Below are 25,101 nucleotides of genomic sequence, written 5' to 3'. Positions count from 1 at the left end.
AAGATTTTCGAACTTTCTGTTGACTTTATACCGCATATATCGGCCAATATATGAGTTATGTCAATGAAAATGTGAGAGCGTGTTTTACTCTAAATGTTGCGGGCGAATCTTCGACAATGAAAACTTTCTTGTAGATGTAGGAATATGTAAGTTGAGAATAAAACAAGAAAAATTTGAACTTCGTTTTCTATAATATCCTTCAAAGATCTATTATTTATTACATAAAAGGGTACACAAAAAGATGTGTATCTTTATTTTGATCGGTCAGTTGGTTTTGTATACTTTAAAGAGCCCTCCGAGTCTTACAAACTTCGTGGATAACTTAATATACTCTGTTCAGGATATACTTGTATTGTAAACAAACCGGTCATATCCGTCAAATATATGTAATGAATGAAATCTTTGATCGAATCAGCTCCTTACCTAACCTAGCAAGTCAAGATTTTGGCGTCACGAATAATTCCAGAGTCTCGAACTGCCCACCATAGCCAAAGCTTTTTACCCGGAATAAGTTGCTAGTTGTCGCCGAAAATGAATGAAATGTCGGAAAACTTCGAAAATTTTTAATATTTTTTAAACTATAGGAGTCAGCAAATTGCTTACCACTTGTATAATGTTGCTGAAGATATAAACTAGCATTTCATAAGTTTGGTTTTATGTTGAGTTTTGGATCGCACCCTACCATGTACCACTAATACTTAACATATTTTGGTACTGTGAAACACTTGTGTCTAAAAGAATGCTCGCTGACAGCCCAACTTATTGATATATCGGGTGATTTTTTAAGAGCTTGATAACTTTAAAAAAAAAAAAAACGCATAAACGCAGCCGCGGTCAACATTTAAATGAAATTATCTTCAAAAAGTAAATGTCATGAACCAATCTAACGTTTCAAATAAAGAACCGATGAGATTTTGCAAATTTTATGCGTTTTTTTTTTTTAAAAAGTTATCAAGCTCTTAAAAAATCACCCGATAGAAGAGTTGCCAACTTAAGATTTTCTTTTATGAATGAAGTTTACACAGGACTTAGTCTTGACATTTCCTTCTCTCCTTGTAGTTAACGAAATTGCGTTTAAGTAAATTACTCAAAAGCAGAGTTATACTATTGATATTCCTTGTATTGGCTCTATCTAAGGACAATAAAAATCTTATAAGTTTAATGGCAGTACCATTCTGTGGATTTTTCACAGCATTGGCTACTAAAACACCCCAAAAGACATCTCATAGAATATTATTATTGTTTCAGAAGCAAAAAAAGATGATCCAATTAATTTAAAGGGAACGCTACTGAGTTAACAGTCTTTGGCGACGTAAATACGAGTGGCGTGTCAAATAGCGAAAGTTGTAAACGTTCACGATGATTACCCTATATACATATATACAAGTATGAAATGGTCTCTAACTGAAGTTGAAGTTAAAATAGTGTAAAACTTCGATTTTCGATTTTCAGATGCTCTCAATGTTTTTTGTTTTCTTACAACTTAGATTCAATCTAAGTAGCGTCATCACAAATTCATTGAGACGGCTCTCAGTTTCTGTCTCCTAATTACCCGCAAGTAAGACTGGCGATTTTTCCAATATAACCAAACGAGGCTTGAGGCTATTTGCGGTGAATGCTCACCCCTTTCAAAGAGGTTGTATTTCACTGCAGTACGTCTACCTTAATGACAGCCACTTCCTCCTGAAAAACACGACAGTGGTCCAGTAACCAAAACCAAACTCCCTTCTAACTTTCCCTCCTAGTTTCGACGCATCCGTGATGGGCACCTGGCAGTGCACATGAACGTATTTGTAAGAATTTTTTAACTTAGTGCAATCGATTCGCAAAATTTTAACAGGTTTCTCTGGCAACGCTGTTTTCAGAGTCGGTAAGGAAACGGTCCGACCGTTCGGATTGAATTTATACACGCGCTCATAAATATATTTCTCAGATAATGATCGAAGGAATGTGATATTTGATAATATTTTCGATTTTTCTAGCCAGTTAAAGTATAAATTTCTACACAAAAACGAAAATTTTGACCAGTCCTTCGATCGTTACCTGTATTCATCTATAAAAATAGTAATTTTTTTGTTTTTGAATTTAAGATAATTTTAAGGAGAGAAGAAAAATTCCTCTCACCACCACACAGCTTTTTCCGAAAGTCCTCTTGGATATCGTATACGACACAAAGGGAATAAAATAATAACACGTGATTATCTGCTGATTGGTTATTGAAAGAGTTAAAATTATTTCCCGGTTTGTGTTTCTTGGCTGGCCACGTAATTAGAAATGCGCAGTTCTTTCTTTTGATTCTCGGGCAAAAAAAAGTCATGTGCTCCCAAAATGAAAAAATTAATTGTAAGACCTTCTCAAAAGGAGAAATTGTCAATGTCAGCTATCGCACAAAGGTTTGCTTGCTCCAAAAATTGGTATTTGGAGCTATTCATTTGTATAAAAAAAATTAAGAAATTTGAAACCCCTACCAGGAAGACCAGACCTCGAAAAAAACAGTCCACCAGAAGACCGGATAATTTGTAGGGCGAGCAAAAACAACCCTTTTATGACTTCGTGTGAAACAAAGGCTGAAGTTGGTCAAGAAATGACTGTAGAAATCTCAGCTCGGACGATAGGAAGGCGTTTACAGAAGTCGGGACTTCGTGGATGCATTGCGCAAAAAAACCGCTTGTATCAAAAAAAAAATAAGAAAAATTCCCAATACTGGAATAGAGTTCTCTGGTGTGACAAATCTAAATTCAATTTATTCCAGTCCGACGGAAAACCGTATGTAGGATGTTCTCTCAACATGGCGCTGAACCCCGGTTACACTGTGAATACAGTACAACACGGTGGCGGATCTCTTATGGTTGGTTTGGGGAGCCTTTTCCTCTCGTGGTGTTGGCCCAATTGTGCGTGTTCAATATAAAAACATTCTGGAGAATGTAATGGAACCATGTTCCTTTGAGAATATGCCAGTCCATTACATTTTCCAGCACGATAATGACCCAAAACACACTTCAAGGTTAGTGAAAAGCTGGCTTTCGGATGAAAAATATTGATGTTTTGGATTGGCCTCCGCAAAGTCCTGATCTCAACCCAATTGAAAACTTATGGGCAATTGTGAAACGAGATCTTAGGGAGATAAAACCGCAAAATACTGACGAATTGTTTCAAATGGTTCAGCAAAGTTGGAACAGCATATCAGTGCAAGCAAGCCAACAATTAATCCGAAGTTTATCGCGAAGGCTAGACAACGTGGTTAAAAATAAAGGGTATCCAACAAAATACTAAAAAATTTAATCAATTTATTTAATTTTAAATAAATATTTTTAAGTTGTTTATCTAATTTTCTTAAAAATAGAATTAATGTTGTTGTTTTTATACCCTGAACAGGTTATATTAAGTTTGTCACGAAGTTTTTAACACCCAGAAGGAACCGTCGCAGACCCCATAAAGTATACATATCAATGATCAGTATGTTGAGCTGAGTCGATTTAGCCATGTCCGTCTGTCTGTCTATCCGTCTGTCTGTATATATACAAACTAGTCCCTCAGTTTTTAAGATATCGTTTTGAAATTTGGCAAACGTCATTTTCTCTTCAAGAAGCTGCTCATTTGTCGGAACTGCCGATATCGGTCCACTATAACATATAGCTGCCATACAAACTGAACGATCGGAATCAAGTTCTTGTCTGGAAAACTTTCACATTTGAGAAGATATATTCACGAAATTTGATACAGATTATTTTCTAAGGCAACAATGTAATCTCCGAAAAAATTGTTCAGATCGGTCCACTATAACATATAGTTGCCATACAAATTGAACACAGTTACTAACAGAAATGCACCTGTGAAGGGTATTAACCTTCGATGCAACCGAACGTTTTTTCCTGTTTTTATGTAAAACTCAAATAAAATGTGTTACTTTGTTGATTCCAATTTATAGCTTTAATGTGGCAATCTAAATTTTAAAATAAACTAAGAAAATTATATGCAGCAAAATCGTTTCAAATTATAAGACCACCACTGTATATGTATAGGTATGTATATCCGATATATTTTATATGTATATCTCCCACGTTATGTACTCAGTGACGTTCAGAAATGTCAAATAGGATAAAATTATTAAAATTCAAAATAATCTTCTAAAATCTGACTGCTGGTTCAATATGCAAATTTTAACAACAAATGCATTAAATTAGTATTGGTGTGTGTGTGTAAGTGCACAAAAGCTGAAGGTTGCTGAATTCCAACTATCAGACTGAATGTTTAAAGCATACAATAAATACTCATAAATTTATTATCTTTGCCTTTGCAGTTATACTCGCGTACCTACTTTGTGTTCATGTATGTGCGTGTATGTATGTATGCATATATGCATGTAAAAGCCGCAGCTTGTAACCGAACATGGCTGCCCACAATACATATATATACAAAAGAATATTATGACCAGAAATGAAGACCTTTAGTCGAGTTGTTGGCTCAGACACACATACAAGTACATGCCACACAAACAGAGAACGTGCTGTATGGCGTAGAGCGGGTCAGCAGCACAAAGCCACCTTGCCATGTGCTGCGTCGTGTGACCGACGTTCTGGAGTCATGTGCATGACACCTTTTGCCATGTGCCACATACAGCCATACATGCAGACAGTTACACACATTTGTCTTTTATTTACATAGTTTGGGTGTATGTGTGTGCGGACAGACGGTGTCATGTGCAAATCTACGACTGTCGCCTGTTCAACACTTAACTATTCTAATTACGAAATTCCGACGCTTGGCGTACGCACAAATGTTGTTGTTGTTTGTTGTTTTTGTTATTATACACTGAAAGGAAACAGCAGGCATAGAAAGTGCCAACGACACCAACAGGACAAAGCACATGGTTACCTAGCGATCACACACATATAAATACATGTAGACACATACACACACACACAAAGAAACAGGAAAACTGCGGAGAGACTTATGCAAACTTTTAACTCAACAAAATGTGTTTGTAATAATAATAATAATATTTTTTGCACTTTCATTTTTATCCACCAAAGCAAGCAGATGTGCTGGCAGTCGTCTAACTACCGGCCAGTCGAACTCGCAGTCGCACTCACTTGGTCGCTGGGTACAAAACCAGCATTTTGCGCAAAAATGCAAATGCCACAAAGAGCAGAGCCACACGGGAGACCTGGAGCCAGCAATGTGCGAGAACGATGTGGAGTCGGGTGGCTGGTTGCTGCTCTCTTTGCTGTGTCTTTTTTGTACAATTTCCTTTGCTCTGTGCTGTGTGAATGTGTGTGTGTGTGTGTGTGTGAGTATGCAAGCAATTAAACTTTGACCGCAATTTTAATAGTAGAAAATGGGGAAAAACTTTGAGGCCATGTATTCATAATTTCTTCCACTCAAATTAGTACTTTTGTTTCATTTGTTGGCTTAAATAGATTTCCACAAAATTTATGCGTTCTGATGCAGGCGCTGGAAGACTGCAAGACTTGGTGGCTCTGGTCGGCAACAGACCACTGCATACATGGAAGTCTAACTTTTGGAAAGTAACGGTATAAGTAGAAGTTTTTGTAAAATAATTCTGCGGCAAATGCCGATACGAGGTCGGTTTGGTTAGCTAACACCCTTCGGTTACTCGAAATGATGCTTACAAGTGCAATACGACGGGGCGAAAAGTTAAAACATTTTGTCTCCAAACGTTAGTGGCTGCTAATAAAGTAGCAGTATATGTCCTTCCTTCAAAAAGGTGTGCATTCACTCCGATAGCCGAGCGGTTATACTGGCTTTGAGCTAGCTGACTGTGCGCTCAAAAGTAGTTAAGCAGTTCATGACCTGAATAGCATTAGCTTCAACCTTTTTCCATATCATACTTGTTGAAGCGCCCGGCCCGGAGCAGAATCGATGGAAACTCAAAATGCCGATGAGCTTACTAGGGTTGTTTTTTTCATCCGATGTTAAGGAAATCGGTTTACAGATATCTTCTTGCGCTTTGACATTGGACCTTTGAACCTCCAAAGAGCTCAGCAAGCGATGGTTAATAACAAGATCCTTCTGAACCGTAAGAGGTCCTCCGATCTCTTAGCTAAATCAATCTCGCTGCAATAGTAGGTTCCTGACAGGACACTGGCCAATAGGTTCACTTGCGGTGCGGCTAAATAAGAATGAAGGCGAGGTGGAAACATCTTGTCATTTTCTCCTCTATTGCTCGGCTTCTGTCAGTCTAAGATTGGAAAGACTCAGTGAACACACCTTTGATGAACTTGGTTTTGAATCTGGTTTTGTCGTAAGCTTAAACTGCTTCTTTGATCTGAATAATCTATTTTAGGAGTTTTTACGTAGCACAAAGGATAAATAAAGTTGGCGCTGAAAGCGCGTCATGCTATACCTTTTTGGAAAGCTCATTTCACGCGCTAACACGTGTTTGAATGATTGTCGTTTCTTTTAAGTCGTTCGTGAGTTATAGCCTCGCAAACATGGAGCAAAATAAAGAGAAAATACGGCATATTTTACAGTACTACTACGATAAGGGCAAACATGCATCTCAAGCCGCCAATAAAATTTGTGCAGTTTATGGACCCGATACAGTTTCCATTTCCACCGCACAACGATGGTTTCAACGATGTCGTTCTGGTGTAGAGGTGGTCGAAGATGCGCCACGCTCCGGAAGGCCTGTCGTCGAAAATTGCGATAAAATCGCTGAATTGGTCGAAAGAGACCGGCATAGTAGCAGCCGTAGCATCGGTCAAGAGCTGGGCATGAGTCATCAAAAATTCATTTCAATTTCAATAAAAAAAAAAAAAATCAATAAAAATACCGCAAGACTTTATTGACAACCCAATATTTGTACGATCCAGTCGATATTTATTATATTACTCTTTGGCTCTAAAGGTCTTTGAGTTTTATAAAATCGAACCCATAGCACAAATAGGTGGAGCAGCTCCTTTAAATCTATGCAAAGTAGTTTTGTGGCAGGCTATATTTAGGTACTCCCTTTGCATTATTGGTGTTAACTATTGCCTTGAACGAGTTTGTGAGATCGGACCACTATATCACTTCCATAGAAGCTATTATATAGATTTTTAAACTTCGCCAATTCGAGAACGAATTTAGACCCATAGACCTTTGTTCAGAATGATCCGTAAAACATTGCCCACATACGCAATTTTATAGAAAAAAACGACCCTTCCAAATACACATATCCGCCTTAGTGAATGAAATATACTACTAGATAAATACATTTCTCTGTTCAAGTCACTGTCTTACTTATCAAACCGACCTTTTAAGTATGTATGTATGTGTATCTCTAACGGTCAAATGAACTACGAAACTCAACATAGAAATTTCTGTGCTTCAAAATTACTTTGCATCGCTACAGTTGTTATTAAAATGTTCATAATTATCGCTCACAGTTTCGCAAATTTGTTCAACTGTGAAGCTTTAATTAAGCGTTAAAAATGTCATTATGAAATTAGGAAATCATTACAACTTTCAATAACAACCGTAGTAGCACTATGGCTAAGTTTAGTGAAAGCAAAAAATTAAATGCGAATAAAAATGAAATTAAATAATTAATAAAAAAACAGCATTTATAGCAACCGAATTTTTTTATTGAAATTATGTGTTAATTTTGTATTATCAAATTTTTTTTATAAAACAAACACTGGTGAAGATATTTTGAAAATATCAAATAGAAATAGAATGCTAACAACGAACAAGTAAGGAATGGCTAAGCTCGGGCAAGAAAGAACGTCAAGACAATACTTTAAGGTGCGAAACGTCAACCAATTATATATTACATATACACTGACCGACGTATTTAACAAAAGGTTTATTAGAAAAACGAGAGTCATTATACGTATTTAGTATTTATATGGGAGTTAGGGGTAGTAACGACCTGATTTTAACAATTTTGCCAGTAACACATGCTATTAACAAGCAACATATTAATAAAATGTTCCCCGAGATTCATTAAGGTATCTCACACACCATCACTAATCATATAGAGTAATGTCACCCGGATATCATACGTTCATTATATTTATAACTTATTGTTAGGCTTTTAAAACAAAAAGCAGATTCAATAAATAAAAATATATTGCAAAAAAAAAAATTATATTGGGAATAGATCAAGATTTTCGCCAATTTTTATCCATTTCAAGCACAAAAGCAACCTGTTATTAGTAGTATACGCTTTCTCATTTTCATTTGGATAACTCACACACATATGGGCCGCTATATGCGGTACAAAGTCACCCCAAAATTGGAAAATGTACCTAGGGGCTTGAACAGCTTTGATTGGATTTAGAAAATTTTTGGACATAAAGTGGCATACTTTAAAGCCATTATTCGAGCAAAGTTTTATCCCATTATAATGGTTGTCAAAAAAGTTTTGCGATATTTTTATTTAGTTCTAGTTTTTTTAGTTCTAGTTTTATTCGTCGCATCGGGTCATGCTATACCTTTTTGGGAAAGCTAATTTCACGCGCTAACACGTGTTTGATTGATTGTCGTTTCTTTTAAGTCGTTCGTGAGTTATAGCGTCGCAAACATGGAGTAAAATAAAGAGAAAATACGGCATATTTTACAGTACTACTACGATAAGGGCAAAAATGCATCTCAAGCCGCCAATAAAATTTGTGCAGTTTATGCACCCGATACAGTTTCCATTTCCACCACACAACGATGGTTTCAACGTTTTTGTTCTGCTGTAGAGGTGGTCGAAGATGCGCCATGCTCCGGAAGGCCTGTCGTCGAAAATTGCGATAAAATCGCTGAATTGGTCGAAAGAGACCGGCATAGTAGAAAAAATAAAAAAGTTAAAAAATAAAAATAAAATAAAAATAAAAAATAAAATAAAAAAAAAATAAAAATAAAATAAAAAAATAAAATAAAAAAAATAAAAAATAAAATAAAAATAAATAAAATTCAATAAAAAACACCGCAAGACTTTTTTGACAACCTAATATAAGTTTCGATGAAGTAGGTCTGATTGTAGTCCGATTTCGCGCAGTGACATAGGAATGTAAGTAGAATGCCACGGACTGAATTTAGTCAATTTTACCTAAAAGTAGCGGCACCACGGTTTTGTTTAGCCCACAGGTGCCACTTTCTAATGACGTTTTGTGAGCGTGGGCATGGTCCGATTATGCTAGGCTGCGAACTCCGCCTTGCATTTTTGCCAAGGAACACATGTACCTAGTTTTATCAAGATATTTTACTTAAGGGGTTACATGGATTTGATCTTATTAAATTCTCCAAAACATCTAGAATATTGTCCTACATGATCCGAGTAACAGTTTCGGAGATACAGCCTTGAGAACTTGTACGCTCGAGGCTAGCTAGGCTAAGTGCGCCATCTTTAAACGCGTTTTTCTCGAAACTTTGAACTCGGTTGGCAAGATAACTCGAGAACTACTCAACCGATCTTCATGAAGTTTAGCACAGATCTTTGAGATACAATTCTTAAACACTTGGGCTTTTCACATAAATTTTCATTTTGTTTTTTTGTAAAAATCCAATTTATAGTTTTTTTTTTCTTTCTTCCAAGTAGAACACGTATTTTTTCACTTTAGATGATCCTTTAAGGAGTTATCATGCCAACGCGGGCGCATCTTTTTTCCGAGGTGTCACCGTAAAAGGCCGAGTTTAAAATATTTTTTTCCAAAAATTTCACAATGTCTTTGTTAATAGGGTATATTCGTGACAGTAAATAGTTCTAATAAAATATTTAACTTTTTATATGAGAAAAAAATTGTTGAAAAAAGGCTGTAATCCCTTAAGTGTCAGCTTGCGCGGAGGAACGGATGGCAAATAGACCCTAGAACCCTTGAATGTAAAAGAACTTAACCAGATCCAGGTATTTTAAAGCTGATCTGCAAACATCGCTAAGGCACTACTCGGAAGTTTTTATTTGCGTTAATACATAATCGTCAGAAATGTAGTACACCGCAAAAAATTCGGTTGACACGTTGTCTGATTCATTCATAACTGATTCATCATCAAAATCGGACAACAAAGGGAACACAAAATTTTCGAATAGATGACTGACAAACGGAGAATATCGTATTTATGGTTTAAATTCCAAATAAAATTGCGGAAATCACGATGCAAAAAACAAGAAATAACATAACTTCGGTTACACCGAAGCTGTAATACCCTTCACAAATGGAAGAGAATTTTTACACGCACTTGATTTCCATCATTTACATTGATTTCAGTTTGTATGGCAGCTACATGCTATCGAAGATACCGACAAATGAGCAGCTTCTTGGGGAGAATAACCTGGTGAAAAATTTCAGATCGATTTCTTAATGGACAGATGGGCATTGCTAAATTGACTCAGGCCGTCATCGTGATTAGTTATATTGGGTAGTCGAAAAAGTATTTTCGTATTTTGTCAATTAATGTCGTTGCAGTCGTATATCTGCAGTGCTACCAATCACATTGCGTCATACCACATAGTGTTGGAAAGCTGAGATTTTAGGCTTCATTTAATTAATTTTTAATTTTAAATTTAAAAAATTAAATTCCGGGGAAGTTTGTATAAAAAAGGGAAGAACGCCACGATTTAATAACAAATATTTTAACTAAAAAGGTGTTGTTCCTTAACTTTTAGAGAAACAAAATTCGAGTTAATATTTATTTTAACATATAACGGTACACAGAATTTCAGTCTAATATCTCTGAGATTTATGTTTGGTTATTTTTACCTTTAGCAGATAAAAAATAACAGACGGTTCTAGTTACATGGCCTATTGTTGGATGGAAGACTACCGTGCAACCGGTAAAGGGCTTAGATCCACTAGCAAGTCCGAAAAACTCCCTTTGTGATAAACTTTTTTTAGAGGAGGTATTTTATTTCATTATTATTATTTTATATTTTCAAAGTTTAACTATTCAAGAATATGTGTACAAAAGGATTTTTCAAAATTCAAACTATTTTCGGAGATATAGGCATTTTTCTGACCCGGCATCCAAACTAATTCGGCCGGAACTAATCGAACAACAGACTTTACGCGAAACTTTAAACGCGTTTTTCTCAAAACTGGCTTTTTCGGAACGATACCCACGATTTCTGAGGTTCTACTGGACCGATTTACTTGATATTTTTAGAGTCTTCTTTATAGGCTTGTCTATGGTTGGAACTAGCCCCATCCCTAAATTTTTATTTTTATTATTAAAATTCGAAATAGTCAGAAAAAGTGATCCAAAAAGACTTTTTTTTCAGGAAGTCGCCATTTGTGAAAAAACTTTTTGCCCACTTTACCGTAGTTCCGGCCATTGCGACATTATTCTAGATTAATAATCTTTTTTTTTTGGGGTTTCAGATAACTAGGAGGGTTGAAATCATGGGTTTGGTTGAATTTTTTAGTTTTTAATTTTTTTCTGTACTCTTCTAAAATTAACAAATAACTAATAAAAAAACAGGATAGTAAAAATATGAATACCCTTTTTTTACGACACTTTAAAAATTACCTGAAATTCATGCGGCTAGACCAAAACACCCCCTTAATTGAGCTTAGCTCACTTCGCTCAATTTTTCAACAATCTCATGACTTTCTCTACTTATTAGAATACAATTAAATTTTCCTGAACGGTAAAGTACCAATTTGCCGAGGTATTACACGGAGTGCCTGCCACTCTTTTAAGCTTAAACTAACGGTAAATGTCAAAATAGCACGTGATTTTGAGTAAAATAAATTGATTACGTGAGCGAACTGTTTAATGTGCAGAGCATATTTAGTTTTTAAACAAAACTTTGCACCTCAAACAACAAAGCGAGAAAACAAAAACAAATTTGGCTACTCACTTTTTGTTAGACTGGAGCTTATTTGTGCTTTATCAGCTTCCACCAGCAGTTAGGCACGGCTAGAATACACTTTATTTTTTCACTTATATTTGTTATTGTTATTGTTGTTGTTGTTGTATGTAGTTTGTGTCAGTTGTTGACAAACAATTCCCAGCCGAAAAACTTAATTAATTGAAATGCCAAATAGACTGGAACCAGTGTCAGCAGCACGTACATATAGTAGGTCCAACTTTCGGTAATATTTTCCATCATCACTGTAAACAAACGAAGGGAAAAACCTGTTAAATAATGGCTACATAAACATGCATACATACATATGCACAAACAAAAATATTGAGAGGTGAGGATGGGCGGACGTGGGTTTAAAGCCGCTGCAGCGGAGTTACGCAACGCAGGTAGGCACACACACTGATAACGGAAAACATATACATATATCTATAGTTATATACATATGTACTCATGCTTTTACCGCTGCTTATAATCAGCGCGAGTACGTAAGAAATATTATGCAATTTGGTGTGGGCTGAAAAGAACTACGAAGAACTTTTGGCGAGAAGGATAAAAATTGTGCTAAAGTACTTTTAATTAAATGTAAATGGTAGCTGCGTGTAAACGTGTCTATGTGTGTGTGTATGTGTGTGTTTATTTGCACGTGGTAGTATGTGGGTAAATCGCCGCCTGCAAAGCTCAAAGGCTAAAGCGCACGGCTGGTCGGGAAACGAGTTGCGGCGGTGGGGCTTGACTGCTTGCTCGCAATAAAAGTACTGCACGCGGAGATAGGATTAAAACATAAATAAAATGTGGAAAAGGGAAAACACCGATTATACCGTATATACCGTATATACAAAGACATACACACACAGTTGATGCCAGCTTATGTACATATGTATTTATGTATAGCTTTGTATGCTTGCGCGTTACATACAAATACATTTAATGACGTTCGCGATGAAGAAAAGAGGTAAGCGACAGGTGCAACGCTTTTTATTATTATTTTTTATACCCACGCAACATGCTACGTAGGGCATAACAGTTTTGTGAAGCTGACAGTAGTTAATACAGTACAGCATAAAGGCTAAAACTATCGACTTAAAATCGATAAAAGTGAAGAGTTGACTTGATTTCGTAGTGACGGCCTGTCTTGTCTATCCATTCCGCTCGTAAGGTTCTTCTTCTTATTTATTGGTGTATTACTCGGTTATAGAGTTTACAACAGCGCGCCAGTCGTTCTTCCTTTTCGCTGCTTGGCATCAATTGAAGATTCCAAACGAAACCAGGCCCTTCTCCACCTAGTCTTTCCAACGGAGTGGAGGTCTTCAACTTCCTCTGCTTCCCCCGGCGGATACTGGGTCTAATACTCCGAGAGCTGGAGCGTTTCATGACCTACGTCAATGTCGTCGCATATCTCTTACAGCTCATCGTTGCATGGACTGCGGTATTCGCCGTTGCCAATGCGCAAAGGACCATAAATCTTCCGCAGAACGTTTCTCTCGCAAACTCCTAACATTGACTCCTTAGATGTTGTCATCATCCATCTCTCTGCACAATGTAGCTCTGTCGCTCGAATTATATATTCAACAAAATCTGTACATACTAGAATAAAGACCCAAATCGTCTTCATGAAGATCATCCACACTTCAATAGGGTCTGCGCTGCCGGAGTGACCTCGAATTTGTTATTCGGTCAAGAAGCTTACGTAGTAGGCCGACCTATAGATCCAAATCAATGTTTGGAATCCCACAAATCACAAACTACATGAGTAAACTCACCAAATGTAAATCTGATAAATCTAAAAATTAAAAAAAAAAAAATCAGATACCACCTACGTCCCATAGAACGACCTTTTTGAAACCCTTCACCAGTGTCACGAATAATTGAAATCGGTCTATATCTCGTCTTCAAGCACATTTATTGCTCACAATTAACTACACGAAGAACGAAGCCATGTGTAGAAGCTCACGCCAGTGAGGAAAGTTCTCTAAACGCCATTCACTTGGTTGATGTTCTCGGAAGCCTAAAGGCTGACATTAGCGCAATCCAAGAAGCGGAGTGCAATTTCGGTGTGGGAGAGAGACTTCGTCGCCGAATCCTAGCATTCACTCCGATAATAATTTTAGCAAACAAATCATTCCCACCATGGGACACCTATTTTCTGAGGTCCTACTGGAAATCAATTGCAGGATCAAGTGAATTCCAAATTAATCGCCGATTATCAAAGTATATCAAATTCTTTTCTCTATCCCCAGATTACAAAAAATATGAACCAAGAATGCCATCAGCATGGAAACTATTGCATATCAGACATTTTTCTCAATTAAAAAGAGCCAGGTGAGTCTCTCGGTGTACTTATTGAAAATCTGGGTCCGTTCCGGTTACATGGACCCATCTGTCGCGAGAACGGTCGAAATGCTCTTCAAAATTGTCGCTCAGAAACTAAATCTTAAAAATAAATGCTCATAAATTTTTAATATTGTTTCGACGTAAGGCTTTGCATTTGCATAATTTTTCAAAATATTTACTTTGACAGCTGATTTGACAGCTATCACTCCACGAAATTCGTTCCCTCAAACAAAAAAAAAACACCCTATATTTTACCCTTTATGTTCCTAAAACTTCCGAGAGTATTCCACCTCTGGTTCCACACGAACTTCGGCTTACTGGATTTTACGTTTTTATTTACGGTAATTTTCCACAATTTTCCACGGCATTAGTGAAGCGCTGCTACCGCTCACTACTGCTCACAACTTTGTGTATACATTGTTAAGCTAGCAAATTATAATAGGTGTAGCCAGCAGTTAAAGTAACCACAACAACAACAGCAACACAAAGCGGGACATCAACAGCAGGAGCAACAGCAGCGACAGACATAAAATGTGCAATAAACTCTACGAAAAAAAACTGGCGTATTTATGTATTTACTTAGCAAACAAACGCAGCAGATAATCTCTTTTTACATCCGACCAACCCAAATGAGAATGGCCAACCATCAAACGCCCACGAAAACGAAACAGCGCGTCGGTGAAACTGACAGCGGGTCACAATTTTATCTGCATACGCGATTGTGACCGCTTACAGTAGTGTTCCAAAAAATGGCAGTGCATAAGTTGACTTCATCTATGACCCACCTTCCATACGGAGACGAGTTGATTATCGGACAAACCAACATTTGAAAGAGACAATCTTCAAAAAATAAATGCCAAAGAATGTTCTTTCGAATGATAATAAGCATTCCCCACTAAATTTAAAGTTTCTGTGTTTTTTCTTAAAAAAAAATAGGGAACCTCGAAATGGATAACTTTATAATGTACGATGAACCTTCAAGTCTTTTTCGACCAACAGATGATTTTCAATATCAGAAATATACTCGGATATTTCAGAATGCTTGTAGTTTAAACTTTTTTCCATAAAAGTGGAGATTTTGACTCGGCCGGACCTGTAAACCCTTAATTCCTCGACTAGTGTACTTTGTCATCTGACTTTTAAATGATATTTTTGTTGAGCCAAGTTAAGTGATACCAACCTAAACCCAAAGAATATTCTTTCGACTCAGCTTATATCATTATTAGTATTACGCTAGAAGGAAACGTGGATGCCTATACATATTCATAACCAATTTTTAGCTGGAACGTAAGATCGTGCCCCACATTCAGTTGGAGCTCCGAACATCAGAAATTATAATACAAGAAGGATGTTTGATCAAACTTACCTTTTATGACAGCTTCTTATTATGTAGAAGAGCATATCTTAGGTAAGCTTAGCTGATCCCTCAACATGGCGGGGATTCACACATAGGCTGTTTGTACCATACAGTCCTCTTCAAAGCCAGACGGAAAAAAACTGCTGTAGTATTGGTAAAAAACGCCCTGAATCTATCAAACAACTGCGTAAGTCTTTGTTTCTATTACCCTGGTTATAAGGACCCTGCACAACTGCTGGTAGTTGACCAGCTTGTTAAATTGCGCTGAGACCCAACAGTCCAGTAGTGTACAACAAAATGTCAGAGGAGCTCCTACTCATTCCCAGTAATTGGAACTGCAGTATCTGTTCTGGCAAGCTCATCAGCCCTACAGTTTCCTGCATCTTCCACCGCTGTGACCAAGTATCGAAACCAGTATAATCATAAAGTAACTTGGGTGTATTTAACACACAGAAGAAAATGTCGAGGATGGCAAGAAGAAGAAAAAGTTCACACAAGTTAGGAAAGTTCTCCGAGTGCCATTCACTTGGGAGTGGCCAGAAACGATTTTTTTTTACACATGGCTGCAGCAGCTCACGATTTTGGTCTTAGACCTAGCATCCTTTGGGTTGCCAGAGAACATCCGTTTGAAGGCGAGCTAAAGTGAGAAGGCGAATCATCCCTCCCTATGGTTGTGCGCTTGTTTTGGGACCCACCACGTAAAAAACACCCCCAATGAAAATATCAAAACAGTCTAGGATGAGAGTCCCACTTTTGAGAACGACCACTGTCCTCGTAAGAGTAAAAGCTGGCATCACAGCCATACAAAAACTGCGATGGACGGGGCAAGGACTGAGACGAGTAGGTCCTTGGGGCATTTACTAAAGTGGCCATATAAAGGAGCGGCTGATCGACTTCGCTGGGGCCCGAAATATGGTTATTTGTAGTAATAGATTCCAGCTTAGGAAAAATTATCGGGCAACCTGGCTGTTTTCGTATCGAGAAACCACCAACCAGATCGATCATGTTGTGATAGAGGGAAGACACGTCCCCAATGTTTTAGACATGCGAACGCTCCGAGGTACTAGTATAGACTCGGACCACTATCTTGTTGCAGCGAAGAAACGCACGTCAACAAACACAAGGAAGGTTCGACGTGGAGATCCCTTTAATTTTTGGATATGCCCGCCAAATTAAAGAAAAACCATTTTCCAGCCTCAAATATAATTATTAACCAAAATGTACCCAAATATACATATGTAAGTAATACAACTCAATTAACTTTTTCAATTTGTTTCAACACAAGTGTAGACAACCAAATCGCACATACATATATCCACACAAACGTATGTACCATTGAAGGTAAATACAGTTTAACGGTGGAAAATGAATTCAGTTAATGACCACCAACGAATTCCGCACGTTTATCCAACAGATGTTGCATGCAACAGCAGCGGCAGCAGTTAACTTTGTACAGCTGTTGTTAAACGCGTTGGCTTTTATTTAACTAGCACACCTATTTGCCGCTGCAAAGCGCTTCTATTTATGTATATACATACATAAATGCATATGTAGCTGCAGGTTTTAGCCCTTTCTTTACAAAGTACGAAGCGATTTGCATATACATATACATATTTACACTTGCAGAATGGCGATGCAAATACAAGATATTTATATATAGTTATATATGTAGTATATATATACATACATATGTACACTCGACGTACTCGCGAACATAGCTCAGCTAGTTTAGTTGCGTTTAATCCGCGTAAATGCAGCGCAAGTGTGCACCATTACCTTCGCGAGGTATTAAGCTACAACAGCAATTTCATCGTAAATAACATTTGCTCGACAAATATAAATGCAGTCACACATACATACATACATGCAGATACAAAGCCAAAACTAGTAGAGTAAAAATAAGTAAGGCTTTTATAAATAGCAGTTTCTACACTTGATGAGCTCAACTTCCCACATGCAAAATGCACAAAATACTATTTTAAAAAATATTTAGCATAATTTTAGGCGTTTGAAAAATATTTGCATCGCTGGCTCGAAAAAATACTATTTAAATTGGCTTTAATATCGGTAACGATTCAAATGGCTTCTACTTCTATTTACAATCCAGTGTAGCTTAAGAATCAAGAATAATATTAAAATTTTTATTTCTTCGATAATAATTATAAATATAATAATTATGATAAATATATATTTAAGAAGCTCGTGTATACTTTCAATTCGACCGTTTCGGAAGAGTTTTCGAGGATCAAGGATCAAGGTCTGGGAGCCCTTAAATAGTCCAGTCTCGAACGGAGCTTACGGATACCTGGCGCCCTCCATAATAAAATAGCCTTACTTGCCGAAAAAACCTGAAAAAGTTAATAATAATAGCCTCGAACAGAGCAGCGTTTACAAAAAACTCGAGAACGGCCAGTGGACTGGCAGGAGCGAAGCTTGGTCAGGGTACAAAAGCGAGCATTTGCAAGGAAGCTGAAGCTAAGGCTGACTCCAGAAAGGCAACAGCTCCGGAGGCATTCGGTACCAAACGCTGTGGTCAAACCTAGACGTTAAGGTTTAGAAAGCAGCTACAACACTTTATACGCGTAAAAATATGATATGCCCCAGAGGGGATTAACGCATCGGGTAGGTCGGTTCTACTTAGCAGTTGTAGGGACGAATATGCCTTACGGCGGATTGGTATGGTGGCAAATAACAGAGAAGAAATACGCGGTAAAACATTTGAAAAGCGGATAAAGAGCAGGCAGTATCTGTATTAGAGAAGCTTTAAGAACAACGCCAACAGACTTGATTTATAAGCACATGACAGCGAAGTCAGCTATTAGACAGAGAGAATCATCCCTATTAGTCGCTAGCAACAACAAGCATTCTATGATTCATAAAAACTAGAAAACAAAGTAGGAGGTGGTGTATTCTCTGCATAACTAGATACCAAAATAACCTTCAGTCTACCAGACTAATGCAGTGTCTTCCAAGGTCTGACAAGGAGTATGGTCACAACAAGAAATATTTTTATACATACAGATAGTCAGACGGCTTTGAGTCACAAAGGGTCTCGTCTAAGATAAAGATCGAGAGTTTCTTGACGACGTCTTGGAGGTTGCTGACTTACAACTTTTTGTATTGATGGACTTTAACAGAAGTGGCGGGTGATTCAGAGAGGAAACAATACAGCGAGGTGACTTTAGTCGTGATTTCATTGTAAATGTTAAACAAACTTATTTTTTCAATTTTTTCATGGCCCACCCGCCAGAAAAACCAAGACGCCAGTTCAAATGGACCAGTCCGAGTCAGATTTGATCAGATGATGTATATTTCCAAGTACTCTTAATTCGGCAGCTTTTCACACAATTATTTGGGAAATATTTTTTGTCGCTAGAACAACAACAAAATTCAGCTAAGGACTAGCACCTCGTTAAGGTTCCCAAAAATGTTTTCACACACTTTAGCCAGATCTTGCTACAATGCACTAACTTATGAGGGGATATTGCATGCACAGCTAGTGTCTACTTTCTAGAGCTCGGAGTAAAATCCGACATTCGTGTGGAAAACGGCGGATATTACCCATCACAAGAATTGGAATGTGTGCTTAGCTTCTTCAAAGTCAGAGACTTTAGTACTTCTTTAAAATTATAGCATATAACATGAAAAAATATGCATAACAACTCAGCCATTCAACTTGCTGAGAAACTAAGCCCCATACTTTGAATAAATATTCATTATTATATTCGCCTTGACATACAAATTTACGCTCGCTCTTCCAAGCTTAATTTGCAACATCATCATTATTGCCGAGATAATTATTTTATTGCTTCATTACATTATCATTACAACAAACTGCACTCTCAGCTGGATATTTTATTAAAAAAGTAGAGACACACGCACAAACTACGTACACATCCACAACTGTGGTCGCAAACCCCACAAGCGGTTCTAGTGGACCAACACCAACCAGCAAGAGCCAACGCCAGCACCAGTGCCATCGCCTGTAATGACAGTTTGAACGGTGGTAACATCAACAGTAGCTCGGGCAGCGACTAAAGCTTCATTGCTTCATCGCTTTCATGCTGACATTTTTAAGGCCATTAAAGCTAGTCGGGCTAGTGAGCGAACGAACGAGCCAACGACCAAGGCAGCCGCCACCGAGCGCGGGCGTTAACGCTGTTGACCGACCGGAGCGGAGCATTGAAGCAATCAGCATCAGCAGCAGATTTGCTTCAACATCCATATGTTGCAAATGTAACGAATATGTCACACATACAAACACCCACACACACACACTAACATCTACAATAATGGTATATGTGTGAGTATGCCACATACGCACACAAGTGCACTCACAGCGTCCTCGCCACTTGCCATCACATCCAGCTTAGCCGCATATCCTTGCATAGCCACACAGCCTTCAACTGCAGGCGCCCACACACACATGCAGCTACAACACCCACACATATACAGAAATGCATATATGCACATTCACTTTGACGCTCAACACATATGCACGCCCACTCACACACAGATAGCCGGCGTGGTGTAACCATCAAGCATCCAAACGAATAATGGCTGACAGATTTTAAGGTTCACTGCAGGAAACCAAAAAGGAAAATTCAATTATTTCACGTTAAATTGCAACTTAAAAACGAAATGAGTTAATTGCACAAAAGTGTTTACCGTGTTGTGTTGGCATGGCTTGGCTTGGCTTGGCTTGCCGTCGCTCGCCTTGCTTTGGTTTGTTGCCACTGTCCGTCCGCTTGGTTTGCCGGTTCGTTGGGCGGTCTGTTGATTGCTTTAAGGGATTTCAGTAATTTTAAATACTCACTCACTACACATATTCACATACATACAGACAAACATATGCAGTTATGTGCATATAAATGGGCTTATATCTCCTACCAAGTTTTTCTGTCCATTGTCTGATTCCTGTTTTCGATTGTATGTGAGTGTGTGTGTGTATCCGTATAACTTCATTTCTGTAACTGCAATTACGGTTCTTCTGGTTTGTGGCTTATTGTTGTTATTGTGCTTTTCGAACTGTGAGAATTTTTGTAGCTCATAGCTGAAGGATATTATTTGGTTGGGATTTTCCAAATGAGAGTTAGGAACATAGATTTCTCAAAGAGAAAATCATAATAACAATAATTGGTGAAAGCAAATGGACCAAGTGTTTATTTCTACATACTGGAGCAAAATCCGATAACATGCATACAGTTGATATCTTCTACTTTTCTAATTCGGAGAATTTAACGAATTTATTCACAAAGCATTGATTAAAATGTACACCGGAAACCACAAATGTGGGTTCTAAAGCTAAGTGGGTTTATTGGTAAATGTGAGAATCAGTTTTTGAGATATCGATCTGAGAATTTACACACGTCTGTATTATTATAGCGGGAGTTTCAATAAAAGCGTTACAAAATTTTTTTTTAAATAAAACACAAACCGTTTGGGATATTAATTGAATTCTTTATTCCTGTGCAAGTACATTCGATTCGATTCGTTTTCAAGCATAAATCGACCGTTACTGCTGCAATTTCACGTTCGATATTCGTACGGAGTTCATCAATCGTCGCTGGCTTGTTGGAATGAACCATAGACTTGACGTAGCCGCTCAAGATATAGTCTATCGGCGTCAAATCGCACAACCGAGGCGGTGAATTGACTGGGCGATTTCGTGAGATAACACGTTCACCAAACTTGGTTTTCAATAAATCGATGTTTGACGTTCGCTGTGTGGCTTGTGGATACATCCTGTTAGAACCACATATTGACCAAGTCCATATCATCCAATTCGAGAAAAAAATATGCGGTTATCATTAAGCGGTAGCGATTCCCATTCGCTGTAACGTGCCGGTCTTAATCATTACGGAAGAAGTACGACCCAATGACGCCGCTGGCCCATAAACCACACCAAACCGTCATTTTTTAGGGATGCAATGATTTTGCCTCAACAATAAGGCATATTTTGCTTATTGAAGAAGCTATTCATCTAGAAATGAGCCTCATCGCTAAAGATGATTTTTCAATGAAAATCCGGATCATTTTCAAGTTGTTGCTCAGCCTAAATCACAAAAATAAGACGATTCCGGTGGTCAACGGCTTCAGTTCTTACTGCAATTTGATCTTGTAAGGATGTAGGTCAAGATCTTTTTGTAAAGTTCGCCACAACGACGACACAGATATGCGGAACGCGCGGACGCATTCCGACTGTAGCATATGGTGAAGCTAGCTTGGACAAAAGCAACGATTATCGGTGGTACAAAATATTCGCAGAGCGTCGAGAAGATGAGAAGGATTAATGAGGAGAACAAAAGAGAATTGGCCAATCGTGTCCAAAGGGTCCCACGGTAAATAAAAAATAATAACGTGTAAGGTAAGCGTCAGTTGCGCGAAGCAAACAGCCAGAAACGCCCGGTTTTGCGGAAGAACCAAAATTGGCTTTAGCTTCATGATAACGCTTTTACTAAAACAATATTGCTTGTGTGCGAGACGAATCCAAAACATAGGTTGTTCGAATATCTAACACTTCCAAGCAATGTTTTCCACACCTACAGAGGCGATTGATGCGTTTAGAACACATGTTTTGGAGATACATCAATGCTCATCTCAGTGACAGAAGTGTTTCGACAATTGTTTCAAACGCATGCAAAAGAGTATAGATCTTAATAGAGAATATTTAGAAAAAAAAAAAAATATTTTCGATTATTAATATTTGTTTTTTTTTGTTTTTTGACAAAGGACTTGCTCATTCTATTTACGACAATTCTCTGAAGGATTTACAGGTAAATAGAGTTATTTTGTCGAAGGGATACCACAGTATATAAAATATGACTAAGTTAGGTTTTATATAATCACAAGTTTGTGTGAGACTCCATTATTTTCCAATCGAGTCACCTCTGGACTTCAAAAAGTTTGCTTTCAGATAAGTTTTCTCTAGTTGGGTTAGTAAAACATTTAGAACCTTGAACAGTCTAAAATACGTTGTTTTACTAATGATTTAGTTTTATCAATAACACAAGCCTACGAGTGGTACAAAGCCTTCAAAGTCGAAAGATCGTTGAAGACATGGCTCGTTCTGGACGACCATCGACCTCTTCAACTGATAAAAATATTTCAAAAGTGAAAGATATGGTGCTTGAAAATCGTCAGACAAGTATTAGAGAGCTCGACATCTCTCGCGAGTAAAGCTGACCTTTTTCAAAAAGAGTACCGCAAACAGCTCTCTTTAGGCATGCTTGATCGTGCGAATTCCGTGCATTGAAATTGCCGATGAGACATGAGTTTATGAATTTGACATGCAAATAAGTCAACAATCATCGGAATGGAACCCGTTAAAAGAAAGATATAAAAAAAACGCTGAAGGAACTGGAGGCAATCCCAAAAAGTGTTAATGAAAAGTGTTTCGAGAACTGGAAAAATCGTTTACATTTATATATAATCTCTGGTGGGGATTACTTTGAAGGCGACAAAATAAATATTGATAAATATTTAAATATTTAGCGTTTTATTTACAATTTCCGGGTACTTTTTTGACACAATGTATGAAACAATCCAACTAGTCTCGTTAAACTGTCTTTTTTCGCTCAGTATTCTAAGCATTTCTATACTGATATACATATGAGTTGTCTCTCTTTGTTTTGTACCATTATAATAAAACCATTAGGTGAGAAAAACTATAACACTTAGGCACGTATAGCGAGAGTATACAACATTTTTATACCCTGAACAGGGTATATTAAGTTTGTCACGAAGTTTGTAACATCCAGAAGAGAGCGTCGGAGACCCTATAAAGTATATATATAAATGATCAGTATGTCGAGCTGAGTCGATTTAGCCATGTCCGTCTGTCTGTATGTATATATACGAACTAGTCCCTCAGTTTTTAAGATATCGTTTTGAAATTTGGCAAACGTCATTTTCTCTTCAAGAAGCTGCTCATTTGTCGGAACGGCCGATATCGGACCACTATAACATATAGCTGCCATACAAACTGAACGATCGGAATCAAGTTCTTGTATGGGAAACTTTCACATTTGAGAAGATATATTCACGAAATTTGGTATATGTTATTTTCTAAGGCAAGAATGTAATATCCGAAGAAATTGTTCAGATCGGTGAACTATAGCATATAGCTGCCATACAAACTAAATGATCGGTATCAAGTTTATGTATTGAAAACTTTTACATTTGAGAAGATATATTCACGAAACTTGATATAGATTATTTTCTAAGGCAACAATGTAATCTCCGAAAAAATTGTTCAGATCGGTTAACTATAACATATAGCTGCCATACAAACTGAACGATCGGAATCAAATGCATGTATGGAAAACTTTCACATTTGACAAGATATATTTACGAAATTTGGTATAAATTATTTTCTAAGGCACCAATGTAATCTGTGAAGGGTATATTAGCTTCGGTGCAGCCGAAGTTTACGTTTTTTCTTGTTTTTTTTTAATTTTCTATTTCACAGATAACATTGTTAAGCTTCGTTAAGTTATTTAGTTAACGAGTTTAAAGCAGTAAAATTTCTAATGCGAAATTTTACGATTTACAAGCAATGGAAAAATATTCTGTGGTTAAATTTGTAATTTCGCAAGCAAATTGCACTGTGAAAAGCGAATATTTTCCAGGGCCTACAACAGACGAACGGGAGGTTTTTTTTAGACAACAACAACGACAACCGATGGCTTTATCAAAACAGGGTACCCAAAACGGAATCATTAATCCAACATAAAATGTGCAGCTGTATGCGTAATGGATGTAAACTCCGCAAAAAGCAAAGCCAACCAAAAAGAGACTCTTCGAAGACTTTTCAATAGAAGACAGAGCGGAACGTTGCAACTCAGTGGCCTGCAGCTTAACTTGACTTGCCAAGTGTTTACTGCATTTTTAATTATCCACTTTGCATCCAACCGATAGAGGTGGGCGAGAGTAGCATAAAATGCTGCCGAAACGAAACTGAAGGGTAGGAAACGAAAGGAAAGGATGACAAATTTTCAACGCGTATGCAAACACATTTAGCTCATTGTATGAACGCTGACGAAAATTATTTGACTTGGCCAACTTTTTGTTGCTAAGGGAGCAGAAGAAACACAAACACAAAATACAACAAAAAAAAAATGGCGATTGAAAAATAAAGTTACCGCGCGGGTGGGGAGTGGGTGGTAAGAAGGACAAGCAAAAAGCCAGGCAATTAATAAAAAATGGAAAAATGGCGATTCATTAAGAATTTCATGGCGACGGTGAGATTAAATATTTGCCGAACGTCAAATTGAAAAATGGAGTAGAAGATCTAAGAGACTTTTAAAAATGATGATAACAAAAAACAAAAAGAACACAGCGGGAGACATCAAAAAGTGTAGATAATAAGGCTTGAAGGACGCTAAAAGAGCTAATGGTAATTGTACATTAACGATACGGATGTAGCGAGATTAAAGATAATTTTAAATACGATAAAAAAAGCATGACAATTTTGAAAATATTAAAAACATTAGATAAAAGCTGATTTCGGCTAAGCGAAAAATTAGTAACAGGAAATTCATTATTTTTCCAATAATGGCCTTAGTAGTCTGTATCTCAGGTGGTATATGTAAGTGTAAACGGGTTACGCTGT

General features: G+C 37.4%; 1 protein-coding gene across 1 annotated transcript in view; it reads right to left on the bottom strand.

The window, feature by feature from the left end:
- Nucleotides 1–25,101, bottom strand: part of LOC120773786 — a 52,948-nt gene that overhangs the window by 12,108 nt on the left and 15,739 nt on the right. Inside the window, exon 2 of the mRNA XM_040102877.1 lies at nucleotides 11,792–12,045. Coding sequence (XP_039958811.1) covers nucleotides 11,921–12,043 — 123 coding nt within the window. The 5' untranslated portion in view covers nucleotides 12,044–12,045 and the 3' untranslated portion in view covers nucleotides 11,792–11,920. The remainder of the gene's footprint in view (nucleotides 1–11,791; nucleotides 12,046–25,101) is intronic.

The sequence above is a fragment of the Bactrocera tryoni genome, chromosome 4 (assembly GCF_016617805.1).
Source record: "Bactrocera tryoni isolate S06 chromosome 4, CSIRO_BtryS06_freeze2, whole genome shotgun sequence".
Classification (NCBI taxonomy): Eukaryota; Metazoa; Arthropoda; class Insecta; order Diptera; family Tephritidae; genus Bactrocera; species Bactrocera tryoni.
The sequence above is the reverse complement of the archived record's forward strand: the minus strand, read 5'-3'. Positions and strand labels throughout refer to the sequence as shown.